This window comes from Pristis pectinata, chromosome 9 (assembly GCF_009764475.1).
Source record: "Pristis pectinata isolate sPriPec2 chromosome 9, sPriPec2.1.pri, whole genome shotgun sequence".
Taxonomy (NCBI): Eukaryota; Metazoa; Chordata; class Chondrichthyes; order Rhinopristiformes; family Pristidae; genus Pristis; species Pristis pectinata.
In genome coordinates this window covers 33,344,228-33,370,451 of record NC_067413.1, presented here as the reverse complement: position 1 = coordinate 33,370,451, position 26,224 = coordinate 33,344,228, and the positions used below count along the sequence as shown (strand labels likewise).

General features: G+C 44.5%; 1 protein-coding gene across 1 annotated transcript in view; it reads right to left on the bottom strand.

The window, feature by feature from the left end:
• LOC127574691 (cytosolic non-specific dipeptidase-like) overlaps nucleotides 1-20,324 on the bottom strand; it is a 30,047-nt gene extending 9,723 nt beyond the window's left edge. Inside the window, exons 1-9 of the mRNA XM_052023969.1 lie at nucleotides 20,194-20,324; nucleotides 18,075-18,179; nucleotides 14,123-14,266; nucleotides 11,979-12,141; nucleotides 10,693-10,781; nucleotides 8,591-8,788; nucleotides 5,032-5,116; nucleotides 3,913-4,073; nucleotides 389-553 (exon numbers count right to left, since the gene is read on the bottom strand). Coding sequence (XP_051879929.1) covers nucleotides 389-553; nucleotides 3,913-4,073; nucleotides 5,032-5,116; nucleotides 8,591-8,788; nucleotides 10,693-10,781; nucleotides 11,979-12,141; nucleotides 14,123-14,266; nucleotides 18,075-18,179; nucleotides 20,194-20,196 — 1,113 coding nt within the window. The 5' untranslated portion in view covers nucleotides 20,197-20,324. The remainder of the gene's footprint in view (nucleotides 1-388; nucleotides 554-3,912; nucleotides 4,074-5,031; nucleotides 5,117-8,590; nucleotides 8,789-10,692; nucleotides 10,782-11,978; nucleotides 12,142-14,122; nucleotides 14,267-18,074; nucleotides 18,180-20,193) is intronic.
• Between the last annotated feature and the right edge of the window lie 5,900 nt (nucleotides 20,325-26,224).

Sequence of the window (26,224 nt, the reverse complement as noted above, 5' to 3'; positions counted from 1 at the left end):
GTGTTTGGCTTCACCCTTGCAGTGGAGGAGGCCGAGGGCAGACAAGTCGGTGGGAATGGGGAGTCGAAATGGATTGCAACCGGAAACTCAATGACCACTGCGGACAGAGCACAGGTGCTCGGCAAAGCAGTCGACTAGTCTGTGCTTGGTCTCGCTGCTGTAGAGGAGATCCAGTGTCTAACTGTGCGCCCATGCCCTGGAGTGTTCAGGACTGAAGACATTTCATGTGTCAAAAGACATTCTTTTTAACTTCCTTTCACTACTCAGTGCTCCTTCTCCTCTTTCACCCTCCCTCTCTTTTCCTCCTCCTTTCCTGCACATTCTGAGACAATTCTCTTGCAAAATGGCTGAGAGTAAATCAGGTTTCACAGGCAAGTGCAGAGGTTACCTGCCGGTTCACTTTGTTGGGATCCATGTCGGGGACTAAACGAATGGAGAACTTTCCGATCACTTTTGCAGGGATGACCGTTTTGGCTCCAGGTCCCGAGAAAGCTCCTTCAATTCCATGAATCGACAACGACGGAAACCGCCACCGGTGAAGAAGTAGGTCCTCCTAGTATCACAACATCCAGGCATTCACTGAAAACCTCAAGTGTTCCACTTTAAGTAAGCACTCTGCCTGATGTGGCAGGTTTGGTTACTTCAACAACAGCGTACATTTATACAGGGCCTTTAATGCAATGAAACATTCCAAGGGCTTCACAAAAGAAAACAAGAATTGACACTGAGCGACATCAGGAGATATTAGAGCTGGTCACCAAAAACTTAGTCCAAGGCATTGGACTTAAGGAGTTTCCTTAAGAGGGAAAGAGTCAGAGTATCAGGGAGGGAATTCCAGAGGTTGGGGCCTTGGCATCTGAAGATACAGTTGCCACTGGAGGCAAGGTTGAAATCAGGGAAGTGCAAGACTCCAGGTGTGCATAACCTTTGAAAGTCAGAGGGCTGGAGGATGTTGGAGGCAGAAAGGAGAGAGATGGGATTTGATAACAAGGTCGTGAATTTAAAATTTGGTTGTTGCTGGAATGTAGGCTCATGCAAGTCTGACCTTCACTTAAAGCTTCTCCAATAGATCATAAGGTAAAATTGATAACGTTGAATAGTACAGCACAGGATGTTTCCTTCAGCCCAAGATGTTGTGCTAGACTAATTAAACGCCTAACTAAACTAATCCCTTTTGCCTGCACATGATCCACATCCCTCCATTCCCTGCATATTCATGTGCCTATCCAAGAACCTCTTAAAACCTCTATCATATCTGCCTCCACTACCACCCCTGACAATGCATTCCAGGCACCCACCACTCTGTGTAAAAAAAACTTGCCCAGCACATGTCCTTTGAATTTACCCTCTCTCACCTTAAATGCATGCCCTCTAGTATTAGATATTTCAACCCTGGGATAAAGATACTGACTGTCTACTCTACCTATGCCTCTCAATCTTATAAACCTCTATCAGGTCTCCCCTCAGACTCCATCACTCCAGAGAAAACAAACCAAGTTTGTCCAACCTCTCCTTATAATACATGCCCTCTAATCCAGGCAGCATCCTGGTAAACCTCTTCTGCACGCTCTCCAAAGCCTCCACATCCTTCCTAATAATGAGGTGACCAGAATTGAATACAATACTCCAGATGCAGCCTAACCAGAGTTGTATAAAGCTGCAACATAATTTCCTCACTCAGTGCCTCCACTTAAAAGGGCAAGCATACCATATGGCTTCTTTACCACCCTGTCAACCTGTGCAGCCACTTTCAGTGGCTAATGGACTTGGATCCCAAGATCCCTCTGTACAACAACACTGATAAGGGTCTTGCCATTAACAGTGTACTGTCCCTTTACGTTTGATCTCCCAGAGTGCAACACCCCACATTTGGCTGGATTAAACTCCATCTGCCATTTCTCTGCCCATATCTGCAACTGATAACACTGAGTCATTTCCAGGTACAAACAAATCATAGCAATTGGTAGTAGAATGTCCTACACTCAACCTGCTCAGTGGTTGAGCCAAATTTCTGCAGTCTGTGCTTTAGACATTTTGAGGAGCGTGAGCTGTGTCTGACCAGAGAATGCGGTCAAGAAAGATTTGAAAGAACTTTCACTGTTATAGCAGTGTTTCACTATTACAATGGAGAAGATAGAAAAATAGGAGCAGGAGAAGTCCATTTGGCCCTTCAAGCCTGTTCTGCCATTTGATACAATCACAGCTGACTTTCTATCCCAATACCATATTCCTGCTCTGTATGTATATTCCTTGATGCCATTTGTATCTGGAAATCTATCTATCTCCTTCTTAATGATATTCAGTGACTTGGCCTCTATAGCCTTCTGTGGGAGAGAATTCCTCAGCTTCATCATACTCTGCATGAATTTCTCCTAATTTCAGTCTTAAATGTCTTATCCTGTATCCTGAAATTGTGACCCTCCTCTCCACCCCCCCCCCCCCCCAGTTCTAAATTCCCCAGCTAGGGGTAATATCCTCCCTACATCCAATGCATCAAAACTGGGTACGTTTCAATGAGATTCCTTCTCATTCTTAATTTTAGTGAGTACAGGCCTAGTCAACCCCATCCTCAGAAACATTTCCAATAGCCCAGGAATCTGTCCGGTGATTCTTTGTTGAACTCCCTCTGTGGCAAGTGTATCCTTTCTTAGTTAAGGAGCCCAAAACTGCTCACTTATCCCAGGTGTGGTCTCACCGAGGCCCTGTATCATTGCAATAATACAACCTTGATCTTGCACTCAAATCCTTTTGCAATATAAGCCAACATACCACTTGCCTTCCTAACTGCTTGCTGCTTCTGCATGGGGACACAAGAGACTGCAGTTGCCGGAATTTGCCTGACCTGCTGAGTTCCTCCAGCATCTTGTGTGTTGCTTCTCTTGCAGGTTTGCTTTTTAGCGACTGGTGAACGAAGACACCCAGATCCCAATGTACATGAACATTTCCCAATCAATCACCATTTACATAACGTCGTCTTTCTGACCAAAATGAATAACTTAACATTTATCCACATTGTACTGTGCCTATTCACTCAACTTAAATCATCACAGTCACTGTGTGCACAGCAAGCTCCCACAAACAAATACCCAGATAATCCGCTTTACTGATGTCGGTTAAGGAAGAAAAGTTGTCCAGGAGAAGAGCTCTGCTGCTCTGTGGAATATTGCTATGTTTGTCTAACTAAGAAGGCAGACTGGGACTCCTTCTACTGTCTCCTTCCAAAAGATGGCACCACCAATAGCGCGGCACTCCCTCAGTATTGCACTGGGAAGTTTGGCCTTAGTCTTTGTGCTCAATTAAGATGATAAGAGAGAGGAGCAGAATTAGGCCACTTGGCCCATTGAGTCTGCTCCGCCAATCATAGCTGATTTTTTTTCCAACCCTTAACCCCTTTATCAATCAAGAACCTATCAATCTCTGCCTTAAATACACCCAATGACTTGGCCTCCAAAGCCCTCAGTAGCAACAAATTCCCCAGATTCACCACCCTCTGGATGAAGAAATCCCTCCTCATCTCAGTTCTAAAGGGACTTCCCTTTATTCTGAGGCTGTGCCCTCAGATCCTAGACTCTCTGCCTAATGGAAACATGCTCTCCACGTCCACTCTATCCAGGCCTTTCAGTATCTGGTAGGTTTCAAGGAGATCTGCCGCCGGCCCCACCCCCCCATCTTTCTGAACTCGATGGACCCAGACGTCCAAACGCTCCCCATACACCAAGCCTTCCATTCCTGGGATCATTCTTGTGAACAGCTCTGGAACAGGACTTCAACCTGAAACCTATAGAGGCCACAGTAACGGCTGCTCAGTGCCTCAAAGCCAAAAGATGATTCCCACTGACTGCCTCACTTTGACAGACAGAAACATCCACCAAATACTTATTTTAGTAGCTGGCATTTTTACTATCAATGTACCTTGGTTTCATGGCGGAGTCTAGTGGCACCAATATTATCCTTGAAGCCTTCAGGATTAAACTCAATTGTTTTGTACAAGAGATGCTCCTCATTGGTTAAGGGCACTACATCTTCATCGATATCAGGAATCAGGATGTGACCGGTTGAATTCACAAGGCTGTCTGAAATGGAACGAACAGGTTAGGGCTGCATTTGGAAGTTAGTCTGAGCCATTATCACTAAACAAGTGTGAGAGTGTTGGTCACCAACTATATTCCCTCCTGGGATTTGATTCTATTAACTTTAGCAGAAAACAAAATGTGTGGAGGTGATCACAGCCACCTGGAGAAGGTCTTCAAGCTGGGACGTTAATGCCGTTTCTCCCTCCACAGATGCTGCCTGACCTGCTTAGCATTTCCAGTAGGTTGTTTCAGATTTCCAGCATCTATGATGTATTAAATTTTCATCTCTCTCTCTTGCACCGCCGCCGCCACCCCCCCCCCCCCCCCCAACACACACACAATAAACAGACACAATGTGCTGGCCTTCACAAGCCAGTGCACAACACAAAAGAGCACAGAGCTCTTGGTACAAAACATTGGTTGGGTCAAACCTTGATTACCATGTGCAGGTCTGGTCACTACACTATAGGGATATAGGAAGGATGTGATTGCACTGGAGAGGGTGAAGGGAAGATTCACCTCTATGTTCCCTGGGATGGAGCGTTTCAATTATGAGGAGAGACTGGAAAGGTTGGGTTTGTTTTCCTTGGAGTGGAGGAGACTGAGGGGCGATCTGATGGAGACATGTGAAATGAGGGGCATAGATAGAGTGAATGGTAAGAAACCTTTCCCCATAATAGAGACATCTAAAACCAATGGGCTTACGTTTAAAGATGTAAATCGGATTAGAGGGGATCTGAGGATTTTATTTTTCATCCAGAAGATGGCTGCAACCTGGAACACACTGCCTGAGGTGTTGGAGGCAGGTACTCACCCAACATTTTAAAAAGTATCTGGACAAGCACTTGAATCACCAAGGCATTGAAGCCTGTCATTTCTTCATTGCTACACATGAACCTCTCTCTCTCTGTGAAGAACACACTTTAAATTACAATTTAATGTGTAAATCAAGTCCTACCGAGAAGGGCAATGAGGTCTGTCATCGCCTCATGGACTACTCCCCCATATAGACCAGAGTGCAAATCTTGTTTTGCACATTGTACCTATGTTGCAAGAAAAAATTAGAGGTTACATTTATCTGTAACAAGAATTCTGCCAGCAACAGTGACACATTAGATTACAACATGAGAGGCAAAGGTAAAGGGAGCTCTCAGAACAGTGGAAGGAGCAAGTGTCTAGGGGAACAAATGGAATGAGGAAGGATCAGGCATTGGGGGCGTGAGGGGGATTATAATTGGTAATTTGTTTATTATTGTCACATGCACACAGTGAAGACTTTTCTTTGCATGCCATCAAGATAGATCATTCCATACACAAGTACATTGAGGTAGTACAAAAGGAAAACAGAATGCAGAACATCGTGTCACAGTTAGAGAGAAAGTGCAGTGCAGGTCGACAAATAAGGTGCAAGGGCCATGATGAGGTAGATTGAGAGATCAAGAGTTCATCTTTAATTTATGAGAGGTCTGTTGAAGAGTCTGATAATGGCAGGATAGAAGCTGTCCTTGAGCCTGGTGATATGTGCTCTTAGGCTTTTGTATCTTCTACCCAACGGGGGAGTGGAGAAGAGAGAATGATCGGGCTGGGAGGGGTCCTTGATTACATTGGCTGCTTTCTGAAGGCATGGGAGTTGTAGACAGAGTCAATGGAGGGAAGGTTGGTTTTTGTGATGGACTGGGCTGTGACCACAACTCTCTGCAATTTCTTGCAGTCTGGGCAGACCTGTTGCCCTATCAAGCCATGATTCATCTGGATAGAATGCTTTCCACGGTGCATCTGTAAAAATTGGTGAGAATCATTAGGGACATGTCAAATTTCCTTAGACTTCACGCTGAGGCACCAGGAGAACACAAGATGCATCCAGTGCTGGGAGGTGTGGCAGGTGTACTGCAGATAGTACACATTGCAGCTATGGTGGAGGGAGTGAATACTTAAAGTGAAGGGAAGCAACTTGAAGGAGGATAAACAGTCGACCCCCCCAGAATAGGAAGCCTTTGGAGTTTGGCTTGGATTGTGATGATGGAGATGTGGGGTTCTGATAATGAGAAGTCACTGGGCCACACTAATCTTCAGCAAGTGGAAACAGATGAAAACAAAAGGAAAATCCTTTTCTATTATTCTCTCAATGACGACATAGAACTTAACAGCAAAGGAACAGGCCCTTCGGCCCATGATGTCTGTGCTGAGCACGATGCCAAAATAAGTTAATCTCTTCTGCCTGCACATGATCCATATCCCTCTATTCCCTGCATATTCATGTATCTAAAAGCCTCTTGAAAACCACTATCATATCTGAAGCAACACACAAGCAGCATCTATGGAGGGAAATAGACCCTTGACATTTTGAGTCGACACCCTTCATCAGGACTGGCAAGAGGGGAGATAGATGGTATAAAAAGGTGGGGGGAAGGGGTGGAGCAAGAGCTGGAAGGTGATAAATGGATCCAGATGAGGAAGGTGATGAGCAGATGGGGGAAGGGGGAGACTGGGAATAACGTGAGAAGCTGGGAGGTGACAGGTGGAGGTGACAAAGGGCAGAAGGTAGAATCTGATAGGAGAGGCCAGTGGAACATGGAATAAAAGGGAAGGAAGTGGGGAGGGGAACTGGTGGGGGGAATGTGTGGGTGATGGGCAGACGGAGAGGGCGGGGGAGGGATGGGGTGATGGGAGCAGTGGGATAGGGAAAAAAAAGGAAGGGGCAGAGAGGAGTGGTTACCGGTTAGTGTGCTCCACCATCATATCTGATGTGCTTTACTTGATTTCGGTTTAACATTCATAAACTTTTCAATTAACCAGCTGGCAGAAGGATCCAGATAATATTAAGGCAAGGGTTGGTACATTACAAATAAAATGCATATCATAAAGTGCCAGGCAACAAATTCTCTTACTGGAAAGCATCTAAACAAGCTCTGCATTATAATCATTCATTCCCCTAATATCAACAGCCTGGGAGTCATCACCAGTTAGCACATAAATACCGTGACTACAAGAACAGATGAGACGTAGTGAGTGACGTATCTTCTGACCTTTCCACCTGCAAGACACAAGACAGGTGTTGTGATGGTATACTCTGGGCTTGTCCAGATGACTGCAGCTCCATAAGACCATAAAATAAGGGAACAAAATTAGGACATTCAGCCCACTGAATTTGGTCCACCATTCAATCATGGCTTATTTTTTTTCAACCCCATTCTCCCGCCTTCTCCCCGTAACCCTTAACCCCCTGACCAATCAACAACCTATCAGTCTCTGCCTTAAATACACCTAATGACTTGGCTTCCACAGCCCTCAGTGGCAACAAATTCCCCAGATTCACCACCCAATGACTCAAGAAAATCCTCCTCATCTCAGTTCTAAAGGGACATCCCTTTATTCTGAGGCTGTGCCCTCAGATCCTAGACTCTCCTACTAATGGAGACATCCTCTCCAACTAATGGAGACATCCTCTCCACATCCACTCTATCCAGGCCTTTCAATATCCGGTAGTTTTCCATGAGATCCCTCTTCATCCTTCTCAACTCCATCGAGTACAGACAGAGTCATCAAACGCTCCTCTTATGTTAAACCTTTTCTTCCAAGGATCATTCTTGTGAATGTCCTCTGGACCCTCTCCAGAGCCAGCACTTCTTTCCTTAGATACAGGGCCCAAAATTGCTTACAATATTCCAAATGCTTCAACAACACTCGAGGATCTCAACACCATCCAGAATTCCAACACTCACTCCCTCTGCAATGTACACCACAGCTGCAGTGTGTACCACCTACACATTATGCTGCATGACCTGCCAATCCCATGCACATTTCTGTGCTGGAAATGCATCATTGTTGCTTCATCATTACTGGACCTTAATGCTGGAATTCCCTCCCCAGCATCACTGTGACACCATCTTCAAATCACGTGATGTTGAAAAGCCATTTTCATTAGCAGTAGATGCCAGTGATGAAGCTGCAGGAGCTGTGCTGTTGCAGAAGGGTGACCTTGATGATATTGACCATCCTGTAGCTTACTTTTCAAAGAAATTTAATGAGCATCAAAAGAATTATTCCACCATAGAGAAAGAATTACTGTCACTTGTTTTAGCCTTTTCTCTCTCTCTCTCCCTTCGACTTCGACTGACTTCTCCAACAACGTCATTACATCCTTTATCTTCTGTTGACGTAAGCATGCCCCACACACACACACACACACACAGACACACACACACACAGACACATACACACAGCTAACTCTATCTTAAAGGGACATTCACTGAATCCGTAACACCTCCCACCTAAAAAGAATTTTTCCCAAGAAAAATTTTAACCGCGCATACAGTTAGTAATGTTAATAATTATCATGTTACACAATTACAGAATATCAGATTAGATTTGAGCTGCTCATGGGCCACTTCAGAGAGGCAATGAACACCCAGCGTTGACTGCATTCTACATTGAATTAAGAAAATCCTTGGCAGTAACTACTTTGAACCAAAGTTATGATCAGTCCAGGGGTTAAGATTATTAATTTGACTCAGTACCTCTACAAGGAAATAGCAGAGTCCTCGAGTCCCATAAGTCAGGGCTGGGTTTGAGCTAAGCCATCCACTATCTGATATCACGATGTAGTCCACGTTGGAAAAATAGGTTGCGTTTTTCTCGCTTAGGATTTTCTCTAGTCCCTTTGATCCAGATTCCTCCATAGCTTCAAAAATAAACTTTAAATTCACCGGCAGTTCCTGAAACAAAAGCAGAATTATATGACTGAGCAGAGAATGTGCAACACCTATGGCCTTGCACCTTATTGTCTGCATGCTCCGAACTTTTTCTGTAAATGTAACACTATATTCCACATTCTGTAATTGCTTTCCCTTGTATTACCTCAATGCACTGTTGTAATGAAATGATCTGAATGGATGGCATGCAAAACAAAATTTTTCACTGTACCTCAGTACATATGACAACAATAAACCAATTTACCTGCGAGTCCTCCTCCCCACTACACCAGTGACATCCCACTGATAACCAACAGTCTTGCCAATACCTCTGGATTTTATTCTAGTACTTTTCACATCCTTCACCTTTGGCCATTTCTCCAGAAGCCTCATGATTTGGGACTTTGTGCAATCAGTCTTCACAACTGGCCTCCAATGATGGATCAAGTTTGCAATCTGAATCTGGGTGAATCCGCTTCATACAGCACCATAATTGTGAAATACCATCTTTTGCTATTAACCAAATATCTGTACCGTGGTGGGAAAGCTGAAATTACTCCCCTGTGAAAAGTCAAATTCTGGTCTGAAACGGTTTCTAAATATCTGCCAGAGCCTCTTTGTATTGAGGAAGCAGGACAACAATGAATCCAAAAGTACAAAGACAAAACAAGGTTTGTTGCAAAGCATTTGGGACCCAATTCCCATTTGATTGCTGGGGAAATTGGCGCTCATCACTTTAGACCTGTCTAACAAGACAACAAGCAACTAGTGAGAATCAAGTGCCCATTCTCAACAGAACAACAGTGGGGGATCAGGGCGAAGGGCATTGGACTGAATCGCACTCCTTCAATTTGGCTCTTTTTAATGTCAGTGGAAGCACACTGATCCTAAAGCCAGAAGGTTGTGCGTTCAAGTCCCGCTCCAGAGGGCTGAGCACAGAAATCAAAAACACAGAACAATACAGCACAGGAACAGGCCCTTCAGTCCACCATGTCTGTGCCAAACAAGATGTCAAATTAAACCAATTCCTCTGCCTGCACATGATCCATATTCCTCCATCCTCTGCCTGTTCATGTGCCCAACTAAATGCGCCTTAAACACCACTATCGTATGTTTTCACCACCACCTCTGGCAGCCTGTTCCAGCTACCTAGCACTGTGTAAAAAAAAAACTTGCCCAGCACTTCTCCCTTAAACTTTCCCCTCACCTTAAAGCTATGGTCTCTCGTGCTTGAGAACTCCACCCTGGGAAAAGATCCTGACCAACTACCGTATCCATGCCTCTCATAATCTTATAGACTCCTATCAGGTCTCCCCTCAGCCTCCGACACGCGAGAGAAAACAACTCAAGTTTGTCCAACCTCTCCTTATAGCTCATACCCTCTAATCCAGAACAGATACTCTCATGTAGAACTGGTGAAGGGCTAACTGTTGGACGTACTGTCTTCCAGTTAGAGATGTTAAAGGACTAACTACCCCCTCAGGTGGCTGCAGAAGATCGCAGAACACCTTCAAAGAGAAAGTGCCACAGGCTGATATTGTCCGTCAATCAATATCTGGTTATTATCACTGTGAGCTGGCTGTGAGGGGATTCCTACCTGAGAGGAGTGATACGTTATCAATTGTTAAACACCTAGGGAAGTTCGAGGATACTAAAAGTCCAAGTCTCCTTTACACTCCCTGATTTCCTTCAGCTCACTAGTGGCCATTCCTTCAGCTGTCTGAGTCCGAGTCCGAGTCTTACCTCTGGAATTCTCCACCTACTTTAAGATGCTCCTGACCAAACTCCATCTTAATCTTCTAATCCAAAACCTCCTTATCTGACTCGGGGTCCAAGTTAGTCTGTCAGTGCTGTCATGCAACTCAGAACATCTTTACTGTATGGAAGGTCATTTCTACATGCAAGCCATTGCTGTGGAAGCTACTTACTTGTTTCAGCGCCTGAACTGCTTCGATCGCGTGAAGCCAAGCCAGAACTGGCCCCTTGTCATCTGAGGCACCACGACCGTAAAGTTTACCTTCAAGAAGTTCAGTGAGGGAAATGATATTAAAAGGCGGGAATCTTAATTTCACTCCATACCCCAGTCAGCAACACCAGTGGAAGGAAGAACACAAAGACCGCCAACTTTATGGAGCAGGAAACTGAGCTGCTTGAGAAACTCAATAGGTCAGGCAGCATTCATGGAGGGAAATGGGCAGTTGACGTTTTGGGTTGAGACCCTTCATTTGGACTGATGGGCCAGTTCAGATGAAGGATCTCGACCCAAAACATCAACTGTCCATTTCCCTCCACAGACGCTCCCTAACCCGCTGAGGCAGCTCTTCTTTTGCTCCAGATTCCAGCATCAGTAGTCTCGTGTCTCCAACTTTATAGAGCAGCTTTAAGATTTAAGGTGTGTCACTGTAGACTTATCTGACATTTCACACAGAATAATACATTAAACCATCAAATGATGCTGAGAGATCATTTGGCCTATGAAAGATTAGTCGGCAGCAATCTGAGGGTGTGCACTTTTGGAAGGACCTCGGAGGATGTATATTAAGACGGGTAAAATATTGGTGAAAGGAGTTGGTTTTAAAGGAGGAGAGAGAGAGGGACTGAGAGTTGTAGACAAGGTACATCAGAATGGAAGGCATAGACACCAGAGGTGGAGTGATTAAAATCGGGATGCATAAGAGCTGGAAGCACACAGATATCTCAGAACAAGGACATGCACAGGAGTCAAAATTCATTGGGTTTTGGATAGGCTCACAGTTCCACCTTGTGGAACAGATGTTTGTGCGTTTCCATTACCAATCGGTTATGCAACTTCTTAAATGTTCATTTGGAGGGGTTTGAGGCAATTCCCTGCTGGATACCCACACCACCCCCCCCCCCCCCTCACCTCCTTCCACATGCCCCTGATTGGAACAGTTATAGGGTTGGAAGCGACTACAGAGATAGGCTTGGGTGAGCCCAGGCTGGATATAAGGGTGAGAATTCTTGAATCAAATTGCTAGAGGTCCAAGGTTTACCAAAAGGAGATCCCTGTCAGACATGGTGTGAATTAGGTGACGAGACAATAAAGGAATATGGTTGTAATTCTCTACAGAAAAGCAAAGGGACAATATCATAAACATAACCCAGAAGGAAAAGGACAATATACAGGACAGGAGCTCAGTCGTCAATGAAATGTAGAAACAAGTTTACAAGTTTACATAGACCCAATACTGACCATTCCGTTCAGTCAAGACATAAGGGTCTGTTGCCCAACCGTCCTCAATTCTTGCAGGTTGAACATCAATATGTCCATAAATACAGACAGTTGTTTTATTCGGATCTGTTCCCAATTCACCCAGAACCACTGGTGGCAATGGAATCATTTTTCCGTCGGGAAGCTATGGAAAGAATGGACAAAAGCAATACCATATCCACATTACTGCAACCTTCCACCTTCATGCACTCTATATATCTATCCTCCTGAAATGGAGCTACTCCATTTCCATGTTGTGTTGCTGTTATGTTCGACATTGACCCCAATCCTGGCAGTTCTTGGTCTCAGTATGTTGAGGAAGTGTTTTTCTTTTATTCATTCCATTATTGTTGTTCCATTATTCAAGAAGGGAAACAGGGATAATCCTGGAAACTACAGACCGGTGAGTCTCGCATCAGTGGTAGGGAAGTTACTGGAAAGGATTCTTAGAGATAGGATTTATGAGCGTTTGGAAAACCATGGCCTAATTAGGGACAGTCAGCATGGCTTTGTGCAAGGCAAATCCTGTTTTACTAACTTGATTGAGTTTTTCAAGGAGGTGACAAAGATGATTTATGAAGATAGAGCTGTGGATGTTGTCTACGTGAATTTTAGTAAGGCGTTTGACAAAGGTCCCCCATGGGAGACTCATTCAGAAGATTAACGTGCATGGGATTCACGGTGAATTAGTCATTTGGATTCAGAATTGGCTTGCCCATAGATGACAGAGGGTAATGGTCGATGGGACTTATTCTGGCTGGAGGTCTGTGACTAGTGGTGTTCCACAGAGATCAGTACTGGGATCTCTGCTGTTTGTGATAAGTGACCTGGATGAAAATGTACATGGGTGGGTTAGTAAGTTTGCAGATGACACGAAGATTGGTGGTGTTGTGGATAGCGTAGAAGACTGGCAAAGGATACAGTGGGATATAGGTCAGTTGCAGATGGAGTTCAACCTGGCCAAATGTGAAGTGTTGCACTTTGGGAGATCAAATGTAAAGAGACAATACACCATTAATGGCAAGAGCCTTAATAGTGTTGCTGAGCAGAGGGATCTTGGGGTGCAAGTTCATAGCTCCCTGAAACTGGCTACACAGGTTGATAGGGTGGTAAAGGCGGCATATGGCATGCTTGCCTTCATTAGTTGAGGCATTGCATTCAAGAGTCAGGAAGTTATACTGCAGCTTTATAGAACTTTAGTTAGGCTACATCTGGGGTATTACATTCAGTTCTGGTCACCCCATTACAGGGAGGAAGTTGAGGTTTTGGAGAGGGTGCAGAGGAGGTTTACCAGTATGTTGCCCAGATTAGAGAGCACGTGCTATAAGGAGGGTTGGACAAAATTGGGTTGTCTTCTCTGGAGCGGCAGAGGCTGAAGGGAGACCTGATAGAAGTTTATAAGATTACGAGAGGCATTGATAGACAGTCAGTATCTTTGCCCCAGAGTTGAAATGTCTAATACCAGAGGGCATGCATTGAAGGTGAGAGGGGGCAAGTTCAAAGGAGATGTGCGGGGCAAATTTTTTGACGCAGAGTGGTGGGTGCCTAGAATGCAGTGCCAGGGGTGGTGGTGGAGGCAGATACAATAGAGGCATTCAAGAGACTCTCAGAAAGGCACATGTTTGTGCTGGAAATGAACATTATGTAGGCAGAAGGGATTAATTTAGTTGGGCATTGGATTACTAATTTAATTTCTTCAGCACAACATTGTGGGCTGAAGGGCCCATTTCTGTGCTGTACTGTTCTACGTTCATTAGGGATGTGGACTTCATTGACAATTTCAATATTTATTGCCCATCCCTGATTGCTCTGGAACAGTTTGCTGGATAATTTCTGAGGCTCAGTCAGAGGCAATCACATAGCTGTGGGCCCAGAAACCCATGAGTGTGGAGTCCCACACATGGGGACCCATATAGTCCAGAGCAGGTAAGGATGGGAGACTTTTTTCCCTCTAGTCATTAGTAACTATTATGGGCTTTTCCAACAATCCATGTCTTGGAATCTTTACACAGCCCACTCAGGAGTGAGCTCAGAGAGAGTGCGGGAGGGGGACATAGTAGATCACATCCTCTGCATCTTTGAGATGGAGAAGCAATTTTCCTGTGTTACCTGTGGCGTGAACTTACCTCCTCAGTGCCCAAATCTGTTAGCTCGACGGATCCTCCCAGCGATTCGATCGCCTTCCCTGCAATATGGACCATTTCAATCACCTTGTCTCTCTTCAGCGGGTCGCCTGACTCACTCTGGATGCTTACCCATTCCTTCAGGTGCTGCAAGGTAAAATGATTGCAACATGACAGAGTTACAACTGGGGGGGGAAACTGGTGTAAAATTAAAACCCAGCCTGAGGACATACAACATTTGGGAGGTCCAACCTGTAGCCAGGTCCTGTCAGCATGGGTTGGATAGTCAGGCTGTGGAAGTTTCAGTTCAGCTTCACTGTGGGCTCTACCACTGCCCATGTCACCTCCCAGCATCAGTTCCTTTGTCTTCCCTTGCAGTTTCCTGCTTCATGGAGCTCCCTGCCCTGAATATGGCACAGCACACAGTGATGATAACTGATTCATTTATTTAAAAACCAATCCAACCCACACCAGGGGCTGGTAATTTTGTCCCACCCCCAATACCAGCACTGTCAGTAGAATGATCTTAAACACACTACAGTAGTGTAGCAGTTAGCGTAACGTTATTACAGTGCCAACGACCCAGGTTCAATTCCGGCCAGTTTTTACGTTCTCCCCATGTCTGCATGGGTTTCCTCCAGGTGCTCCGGTTTCCTCCCACATTCCAAAGATGTATGGGTTGTGGGCATGCTATGTTGGCGCTGGAAGCATGGCGACACTTGCAGGCTGCCCCCAGGACACTCTGCGCAAAGATGAGTTTCACTGTATGTTTTAGTGTACATGTGACTAATGAAGACATCTTATCTTAGTCACAGAGTCAGAGTCACGCAGTATAGTAGGAGAGTCTAGGATCCGAGGGCACAGAATAAAGGGACGTCCTTTTAGAACTGAGATCAAGAGGAATTTCTCCAGCCAGAGGGTGATGAATCTGTGGAATTTATTGCCACAGAGGGCTGTGGAGGCCAAGTCACCGGGCGTATTTAAGGCAGGGAGGATAGGTTCTTGATTGGTGAGGGGGTTAAGGGTTGCAGGAGAAAGTGGGAGAATGGGGTTGAAATCGAAAAATCAGCCATGGTTGAATAGCAGAGAAGATTCAATGGCCTAATTATGCTCCTATATTTTATGGTCATTGAAACAGGCCCTTTGGCCCAATGAGTCTCTGCCAATAATCAAACACCCATTCACACTAATCCTTTTGTTTTATATAGTTTTCCCTACATTCCCATCAACTTCCTCACTCACATACACAGTGGGGTCAATTAACAGCAGCTAATTAACCTACCAACTCACACATCTTTGGGATGTGGGAGGAAACTGGAGCACCTGGAGGAAACCCGTGTGGTCTCAGGGAGAACATGCAAACTCCACATGGACAGCACCTGGGTCACTGAAGCTGTGAGGCAGCGGCTCTATTCACTGCACTGAATGAGAATGAAACACCAAATATCAATCGAGAACAGAGGACCTCATAGAAGTTTATAAAATAATGAGGGGCATAGATAGGGTAGACAGCCGGTATCTCTTTCCCAGGGTCGAAATATCTAATACTAGAGGGCATTCATTTAAGGTGAGAGGGGGAAAGTTCAAAGGGGATGTGCAGGGTAAGTTTTTTTTAAATAGACAGAGAGAGATGGGTGCCTGGAATGTGCTGCCAAGGGCGGTGATGGAGGTAGTTATGATAGAGGCATTTAAGAGACCCTTAGGCACATGAATATGCAGAGAATGGAGGGATATGGACCTCGTGTAGACAGAAGGGATTAGTTTAATTAGTTCCGCACAACATCACGGGTCAAAGGGCCTGTTCCTGTGCAGTACTGTTCTACGTTCTATGACACATGCATCCCGGTCTAAACATTTCCTCACAGTATCCATGACCCAACCCTCATCCAACACACATAACTGGCCTATCTACTTTACAACCCCCTCCCAAAACTTGTCCTCCACCACCAGGAAGGAGGAGGACAGCTGGTACCCGAGGTCACCACCATCTGCAGGTTGCCCTTGAAGTCACACCACATGCCTTGGAAAGATCTTTTTTTTTCCCTTTGCTGGGCTAAAATCCTGAAACTCTCTCCACAGAAGTGACTCAGAGCCTCCAGTTGCCTATCACTGTCCCACTCCCAACTCTTTATCTTTGCCCTCCTATGGTTTGAACAAAGCCCAACATAAGCTCAAGGAGTATCTCGTCTTTCCACTAGGCATTAGGACTCAACATTGAATTCCACAATTTCAGATAACCAGCCTTTCCAGTTTGTCCTATCCTTCTCTTCTCCACTGTCCCATTGGGCAGAAGATCCAAAAGCTTAAAAGCACGTACCACCAGACTCAAGGACAGTTTCTATCCTGCTGTCATCAGACTCTTCACATCTCATTCTCTAAAAGATGGACTCCTGATCTCCCAACCTACCTTGTTGCTGCCCTTGCGCTTTGTCTGCCTGCACTGGACTTTCTCTGTAACTGTAACACTAAATTCCGCATTTTGTTTTTCTTTTTACTACCTCGATGTACGGAATGATCCATCCAGATGGCATGCAAACAAAAACTTTTCACTGTATCGCGGTACATGTGACAATGATAAGCCATAACGTTGCATCAGAAATGCACGACTCTGAAGAAGGGTTATCTGTAAAGCCATATCTGTTTCTCTCATCCCAGATGCTACCTGACCTGCTGCAGATTTCCAGCATTTTATTTCAGTTTTCCAGCTCCTGCAGTATGCTGTATCTCATGGTTCCAGCATTCTTTTCATTCTCACTCCCCTGATCTCACACATCTTCCCCCTATTTACACTCCCTCCAGACAGATCAGCTGTTATTAACAAGCCTTCACCTCCCTCCCTCAGCCAGCACCACCAAAAGTTGTACATTTCCAGGAATTTGTTTTTATTTCAGATTTCCAGCATCTGCAGGTTTCGCTTTTCCATGCGGCCAAAACCAAATTCTAATCCAGAAATTTGCCAGCACTCTGAAGAGTTTTTCCCCATTCTAACTGCCCACGACAGGCATCTCGTTTGGGCCCCTTGGTTCAACCAAGGCTTCTCATCTGGGGACATTCTGTGTCCTCTCTACGCTTACAACTATGGGCAGTAATAGCATCATACGGCATGGAAACAGGCCCTTTGGCCTAACTAGTCCATGCCAACCAAGATTCCCATCTAAGCTAGTCCCATTTGCTTGTGTTTGGCCCATATCCCTCTAAACCCTTCCTAGCAGTGTACCTATCCAAGTACCTTTTAAATATTGTTAATGTACCTGCCTCAACCTCTTCCTCTGGCAGCTCATTCCATATACTGACCACCCTCTGGGTGAAAAAGTTGCCCCTCAGGTTTCTATTAAATCTCTCCCTTCTCACCTTAAACTTATGTCCTCTTGTTCTTGATTCCCCAACCCTGGGGAAAAGACTGTGGGCATTCACTCTATTTATGCCCCTCATGATTTTATACAACTCTATAAGATCACCTTTCATTGTTGTTTGGATGCCAGTGTTATAATTGTACTAGAACAACTTGGCTAGAGATATAACCGGAGCAGGTCTTCAGTATTACATCTGGGAAGTGGTCTGGCCCCTTTGCCTTGGCTGTGTCCAGTGTTCTTAGATTTTCTTGAAGTCACATGGAGTGTATCCAAATGGCTGAAGACTGGTTTATAATAGCGATAGCAGAAGGAAGCTAAGATGAATCATCCACATTGCACCTCTGGCCAAACACGACTGCAAATGATTCAGCCCCATCTTCAGCACTCACTTGCTGAAGGCCCAATGTGGTGTTGAAGTGTCCTCCTCCTGTTAGCTGTTTAATTGCCCACCAACATTCATGACATGCAGTAGCAGACTGCAGAGTTTTAATCTGATCTGTTGGTTGTGAGATTGCTTAGCTCTCTCTGCCACATGTTGTTTAGCACTCATGCAGCTGTGTTGATGCTTCACCAGGGTTGGTACACCCACATATGGACCTTACCTTCACATAGTCATCTTGATGATCATCAATGTACTTCAGCACCTGATCCAGAGGAGATGCTTGCGTCACCAAGAGGAAAAACAAGTGGAAAACAGCAAGCATGAGCTGCAAGGTTACATTGCAGAATTAGGATGCTTGGGTAAACGTGGAATGACTTTCTTATACAGTAATACCTTTTCTTAGAATTAATTTTACTACCAATGTTGAAATCTGTAAGCTAAACTAGAATGAAGCCATTATTGGCTTGACCAAGAAATAAGAACGATCCTGCATTATATTTATTCAAAAATGTGCTTCCGTAACACAAGCAACTGCATTCAATGAGAACAAGGGTTGTTGTTGTTGTGACCCTTGTTATTTGTTATTTATATAAGTGATTTGGATGCAAATGCACAAGGCTTGATCAGCAAGTTTGCAAATGACACGAAATTAGGTGTTGTTGAAAGTGAAGGTGGTTATGATGTCTTACAAGGGGCCCTTGATCAGTTAGGCAAATGGGTCAAGGAGCGGCAATGGATTTCAATACAGATAAGTGTGAGGTGATGCATTTTGGAAAGTCAAACCAGCGTAGGACTTGCACTATGAATGGTAGGGCACTAGGGAGTGTAATGGAACAGAGGGACCTAGGAGTACAAGTGCATAGTTCGTTGAAAGCGGCGTCACAGGTAGAGAGGGTACTGAAAAAGATGTTTAGCATGCTGGCCTTCATCAGTCAGGGCACTGAGTAGTGGAGTTGGGACATTATGTTGCAGTTGTATCAGTGGATGGTGAGGCTGTACATGGAGTACTGTTTACAGTTTTGGTCACCCTGTTATAGGAAAGATGTGACTAAACTGGAAAGAGTACAGAGAAGATTTATGAGGATATTGCCAGGAATAGAGGGCCTGAGTTATAGGGAGAGGTTGGCCAGGCTGTCTTTATTCCTTGGGGCGGGTGGGGGGCACCTTTTAGAAGTGTTTAAAATTATAAGAAGCAATAGATAGATAAGGTGGATGGTAACAGTCTTTTCCCCAGGGTTGGGGAGTCCAAAACTAGGGGGCACAGGTTTAGGATGAGAGGGAAAAGAATTAAAAGGGACCTGAGGGGCAACTTTTTCATGCAGAGGGTGGTGAGTGAATGGAATGAGCTGCCAGAGGAAGTGGTTGAGGCAGGTGCGATGGTATAATTTAAGTAGAACTTGGATAGGTATGTGGAGGGGCAAGGCTTGGAGGGATATGGGCCAAATGCAGAAAATTGGGACTAGCTGGGTGGGCACCATGGTCGGCATGGATTGGTTGGGCCGAATGGCCTCTACGACTAGCCACCTCACTACATAAGGGCAAAAAAACCATTGACAGAGTGAGATGAGGAAAGGTGGGTTGAGTCAAATGGATCACAAACAGCGATGCAGACAAAACAGAAGGCCCAAGCGTACTGTAGATACAATAAATATGCAAAAGACATTTCATTTGTTGTTGTCCAAATGTTAAATCATTTAAAAACTTGTTTTTGGTGTTTAAGCACACATTGTAGTTTCACTAGCCCTTAGAAAACATTACTGATATACATCTTAAAAAATGCATTGGCGATTACTTTTTGTCCTGGCTTTTGAACAATCAATGGGACTTAGTTGAAAAGTAATAATCAATAGCTGGAAGATTTATGAAATGAAGTCACACCCCAAAAAATACATTATCAGCAATAAATTGTAAGGGGTACTTACAGCAAAACCCTGCAAATCAATGTGCATCATATATTTGAAATATTACCAGTTAATCCTTATCACAGTGAGAATATTTCCATTAACAATGCTGATCAGGAAGCAAAAGAGATGAAAACGTTCATAGTAAGTAGAGCACACTGTCCAAACATTGCAAACTCCCAGCTGCTTGCAGTTACAAATGTTGCAATGGGGTGTGGGGGAAAATAACCCCATTGCCTCAGTTGTTTGTTGGAAGGGTAACCACAAATTTACTAAAAGGCATCAATTTATTTCTAGTTCACCAGCTTAAAGCCAGTGCAGTGAAATAGCAGTATCATTGCATTACATTTCCTTTCAACATTCCTAAGAAACTGGAGGAAAGTTTAAGCTTTATTCATTCCTGTAAATGATAATGTATTCAACAAAGAACAGACTTACCATGATCACAAACTAAATTTTTAGCAGAGTATATCAAGCTTAATTATTAGTCTCTGTCTCCAATAAGTCTGGTCCTCTCAGCTACATTTGGAACTCCTTGTTTTCTAGCCTCTGACTCTTGAAAACGAAATGACTCATTGCTAGCCTGTATCTAAGCGTTCTAACTTCACTGCCAAGTAGAATTTCAAACTAAAGTCAGAACATGCCAAAAAAACAAACAGAGGAAGGCTTTGTATTAAAAGGGGCCACAGTCACCGCCATGAAGAGGTTTGCAAAAAGAGGGAAAGAAAGAACTGAGTTTTTTGTAGCACAGTTTGCAGCTAGTTTAGAATGTTCCAAAGACTTTTACAACCAATGAAGTTCTTCCAAAGAGTAAACACTGCTGTTATGTAAGTAATGTTTGTGCACAGCAAGATCCCACAGAGAGCACACAGTCCAGGTAAGCAGGAAGAACTATCCTGTTCTTTTATACCAATCACTGAGGACGGTCAGGGTTGTGCTTTCACCAGCATTGTCGTACCCTTCAGTACTGCACTGGAATGTCATTCAAGAATTTTGTTTTCAAGTCTCTGGAATAGGACTTGAGATCACAGTCTTCCTATTCAGAAGTATAATAATGCAACCACATACTTGTGAGTGATTCAGGTGTATACTTTCACCTTATGTATTTCATCACATTGTGCTGCTCAATGAACTAAAAAAATATTTGGCCAAGTACTTACTTTGAAAACTGCACCTTTAAATAGCCCGAAATATACTTAAAGCATGAAGTTACATCCAACTTCCATTTGGTGTCACTGGATTTCACTGTAATGTGGAAAAAATAAAACTTGTCACCCTGCACAAGTTTTTTTGTGCAAGAGGTGCAAAACACACTTACTGCCAATTTAACATTGTTTTGCACATTGAACGTGGTGTTGCATCCCAATAAATGTTGATATTCTCAGCCAGTTATTTCTGCTAAATAACAACATTGGGAATGAACATGAAGACCCTGCATTTACTAGCTCAAATTCTAAGCTCTTCCCTGCTCATCGTGTCCAAATGACCTGTGATATATAAATGCACACACACTCTTCCAACTGTGATACAGAATCAGGTTTATTATCACTGACATACAGTGGTAAGCAAAAGTTTGGGCACCCCTGCTCAAAATTTCTGTTACTGTGAATAGCTAAGCGAGTAAAAGATGACCTGATTTCCAACAGGCATATAGTTAAAGATGACACATTTCTTTAATATTTTAAGCAAGATTACTTTTTTACTTCCATCTTTTACAGTTTCAAAAATCACAAAAAAATGGAAAAGGGCCCGAAGCAAAAGTTTAGGCACCCTGCATGGTCAGTACTTAGTAACACCCCCTTTGGCAAGTATCACAGCTTGTAAAGGCTTTCCATAGCCAGCTATGAGTCTATCAATTCTTGTTTGGGGGATTTTTGCCTATTCTTCCTTGCAAAAGGCTTCTAGTTTTGTGAGATTCTTGGGCCGTCTTGCAAGCATTGCTCTTTTGAGGTCTATCCACAGATTTTCGATGACGTTTAGGTCGGGGTACTGTGAGGGCCGTGGCAAAACCTTCAGCTTGTGCCTCGAGGTAGTCCATTGTGGATTTTGGGGTGTGTTTAGGATCGTTATCCTGTTGTAGAAGCCATCCTCTCTTCACCTTCAGCTTTTTTACAGACAGTGTGATGTTTGCTTCCAGAATCTGCTGGTATTTAATTGAATTCATTCTTCCCTCTACCAGTGAAATGTTCCCCGTGCCACTGGCTGCAACACAAGCCCAAAGCATGATCGATCCGCCCCCGTGCTTAACAGTTGGAGAGGTGTTCTTTTCATGAAATTCTGCACCCTTTTTTCTCCAAACATACCTTTGCTCATTGCAGCCAAAATGTTCTCTCTTAACTCCATCAGCCCACAGGACTTGTTTCCAAAATGCATCAGGTTTGTTTAGATGTTCCTTTGCAAGCTTCTGATGCTGAATTTTGTGGTGAGGACGCAGGAAAGATTTTCTTCTGATGACTCTTCCCTGAAGGTCATACTTGTGCAGGTGTCACTGCACAGTACAACAGTGCACCACCAGTCCAGAGTCTGCTAAATCTTCCTGAAGGTCTTTTGCAGTCAAACAGGGGGTTCTGATTTGTCTTTCTAGCAACCCTACAAGCAGTTCTCTTATAAAATTTCCTTGGTCTTCCAGACCTCAACTTGACCTCCACCATTCCTGTTAACTGCCATTTCTTAATTACCTTACGAACTGAGGAAACGGCTACCTGAAAACACTTTGCTATCTTCTTATAGCCTTCTCCTGCTCTGTGGGCATCATTTATTTTAATTTTCAGAGTGCTAGGCAGCTGCTTAGAGGAGTCCATGGCTGCTGATTCTTGGGACAAGGTTTGAGGAGTCAGGGTATTTATAAAGCTTTGAAATTTGCATCACCTGGCCTTTCCTAACAATGACTGTGAACAAGCCATAGCCCTAACAAACTAATGAAGGTCTGAGACCTTGGTAAAAACTATCTGAGAGCTCAAATCTCTTGGGGTGCCCAAACTTTTGCATGGTGCTCCTTTCCTTTTTTTCCCACTCTAAAATTGTACCAAAAAAATAATACACTAATCTTGCTTAAAATGTTGAAAAGAATGTTCCATCTTTAACTTTATGACCTTTGGAGATCAGTTCATCTTCTACTTAACTATTCACAGTAACAGAAATTTTGACCAGGGGTGCCCAAACTTCTGCATACCACTGTATCCAGACATCTGCATTACTGATTCAATAATGTGACTGCTAAGGCTGCTATGATGCCTTCCTGATCATCACGGGGGACTTCAACCAGGCTAGCTTGAAGTCTCTGACAAACTGCCACCAACATATAACCTGGGGAACCAGAGGAGCCAACACACCATCAGTGTTACAGCTCCATCAAGGATGCTTACCATGCATCCAGTGCCTGCACTTTGGCAAGTCCAATCACCTGGCTGTACATCTACTCCCAACATTAAGGCAGAGACTGAGGACCGCGGCACCAGTGGTGAGGAACACGAAGGTATGGTTAAGGGAGATGGAAGAGTATTTACAGGACTGCTTCGAATCAGTAGACTGGACCATATTCAGGGATTCATCTTCGAATCTGAATGAATATGCCACGGCCATCACCAACTTCATCAAGACCTGCTTGGATGAGTTTGTGCCTTCGAGAGCTTAGTTTTCCCAAACCAGAAGCCCTGGATGAACCAGGAGACTCACAGTCTGCTGAGGACTAGACCTATGGCGTTCAGAAAAGGCCATTCCATGCGAACTTAAGAGACGCAATCAGATGCATAACAGCTGTGGCAGTGTTTGCATGCCATTACTTCCTATTAGGCAAAACTTAACAGCATGAATGGCAGTGATGCTTCATTCCCTGATGAGCTCAACATCTTTTATGCATGCTTTGAAAGGGAAAATAACACTGCATCTGTGCAAATCCCCACAGCATCTGTGATCTCTGTCTCAGAGGCCAACGTCAGAACATCCTTCAAGATGGTGAACCCTCACAAGGTGTCAGGCACCTGTGGTGTGCCTGGTAAGGTACTGAAAATCTGCGCCAACCAACTGGCTGGAGCGTTCAAGGACATCTTCAACCTCTCACTGCTGCAGTCAAAGGTTCCCACCTGCTTCAAAAGGGCAGCAATCATACCGATGCCCAAAAAGAGCAGGTTGAGCTGCCTCAACGATCACCCGGTAGCACTCACATCTACTATGATGAAGTGCTTTGACAGGTTGGTCATGGCTAGAATTAACTCCTACGTGAGCAAGGACCTGGACCCGCTGCAATTTGCCTATCACCACAACAGGTCTACAGCGGACGCAATCTCACTGGCTCTCCACTCTGCTCTGGAGTATCTGGACAACAGCAAAACATACGTCAGGCTGCTGTTTATCGATTACAGCTCAGCATTCAACACCATCATCCCCTCAGTACTCATCAACAAGCTTCGAAACCTGAGCCTCTGTACCTTCCTCTGCAATTGGATCCTCTACTTCCTTATTGGGAGACCAGTCAATACAGATCAGTAGTAACATCTCCTCCTCACTGACAATCAACACAGGTGCACCTCAAGTATGCGTGCCTTGCCCACTGCTCTACTCTCTCTACACCGACAGTGGCCAAGCACAGCTCAAATGCTATCTATAAATTTGCCAATGATTCCACTGTTGGCAGAATCTCAGATGGCGATGAGGTGGTGTACAGGAGTGAGAGAGATCGTCTGGTTGAGTGGTGTCGCAACAACAACAACCTCACACTCAATGTCAGCAAGACCAAGGAATTGATCGTGGACTTCAGGAAGGGGAAGTCAGGAGAACACCCACCAGTCCTCATTGAGGGGTCATCGGTGGAAAGGGTGTGAGCAGCTTCAAGTTCCTAGGCATCAACATCTCAGAGGATCTATCTTGGGCCCAACACATTGATGCAATCATGAAGGTGGCACGCCAGTGACTCTACTTCATTAGGAGTTTGAGGAGATTTGGTACATCAAAGACTCTTGCAAATTTCTACAGATGTACAGTGGAGAGTATTCTGACTGGTTGCTTCACTGCCTGATATGGAGGCTCCAATGTGCAGGATCAAAAGAGGCTGTAGAGGGTTGTAGACTCAGCCAGCTCCATCACAGACACAACCCTCCCTGCCACTGAGGACACCTTCAAGAGGCGGTGCTTCAGGAAGGTGGCATCCATCATTAAGGACCCTCGCCACCGGGGACATGCCCTCTTCTCATTACTACCATTGGGGATGAGGTACAGAACCCTGAAGACCCACACTCAACGTCCCCTCTTCCCCTCCGCCATCAGATTTCTGAATGGTCCATGAACACTACCTCATTATTCCTCTTTTGCACTATTTATTTTTGTAACTTGTAACTTTTTTCTTTATATCTTGCACTGTACTGCTGCCACAAAATAAATTTCATGATATACAGTGGTATGCAAAAGTTTGGGCACCCCGGTCAAAATTTCTGTTACTGTGAATAGTTAAGTGAGTAGAAGATGAACTGATCTCCAAAAGTCATAAAGTTAAAGATAAAGACCAAGAAAACTTCCCAAGAGAACTGCTCGTAGGATTGCTGGAAAGGCAAATCAAAACCCCCGTTTGACTGCAAAAGACCTTCAGGAAGATTTAGCAGACTCAGGAATGGTGGTGCACTGTTGTACTGTGCAGTGACACCCGCCCAAATATGACCTTCATGGAAGAGTCATCAGAAGAAAATCTTTCCTGCGTCCTCACCACAAAATTCAGTGTCATAAGTTTGCAAAGGAACATCGAAACAAACTTGATGCATTTTGGAAACAAGTCCTGTGGGCTGATGAAGTTAAAATAGAACATTTTGGCCACTATGGGCAAAAGGTATGGTTGGAGAAAAAAGGGTGCAGAATTTCATGAAAAGAACACCTCTCCAACTGTTAAGCACGGGGGCGGATCGATCATGCTTTGGGCTTGTGTTGCAGCCAGTGGCACGGGGAACATTTCACTGGTAGAGGGAAGAATGAATTCAATACCAGCAGATTCTGGAAGCAAACATCACACTGTCTGTAAAAAAGCTGAAGATGAAGAGAGGATGGCTTCTACAACAGGATAATGATCCTAAACACACCTCAAAATCCACAATCCAGCATGGTAGTGTAGCGGTTAGCGTAACACTTTACAGCATCAGTGACCCGGGTTCAATTCCAGCCACTGTCTGTAAGGAGTTGGTACATTCTCCCCGTGTCTGTGTGGGTTTCCTCTGGGTGCTCCGGTTTCCTCCCACATTCCAAAGATGTACGGGTTAGGAAGTTGTGGGCATGCTATGTTGGCACCGGAAGCATGGCGACACTTGCGGGCTGCCCCCAGAACACTCTACGCAAAAGATGCATTTCACTATGTGTTTCGATGTACATGACTAATAAAGATCTTATCTCAAGAGGCACAAGCTGAAGGTTTTGCCATGGCCCTCACAGTCCCCTGACCTAAACATCATCGAAAATCTGTGGATAGACCTCAAAAGAGCAGTGCATGCAT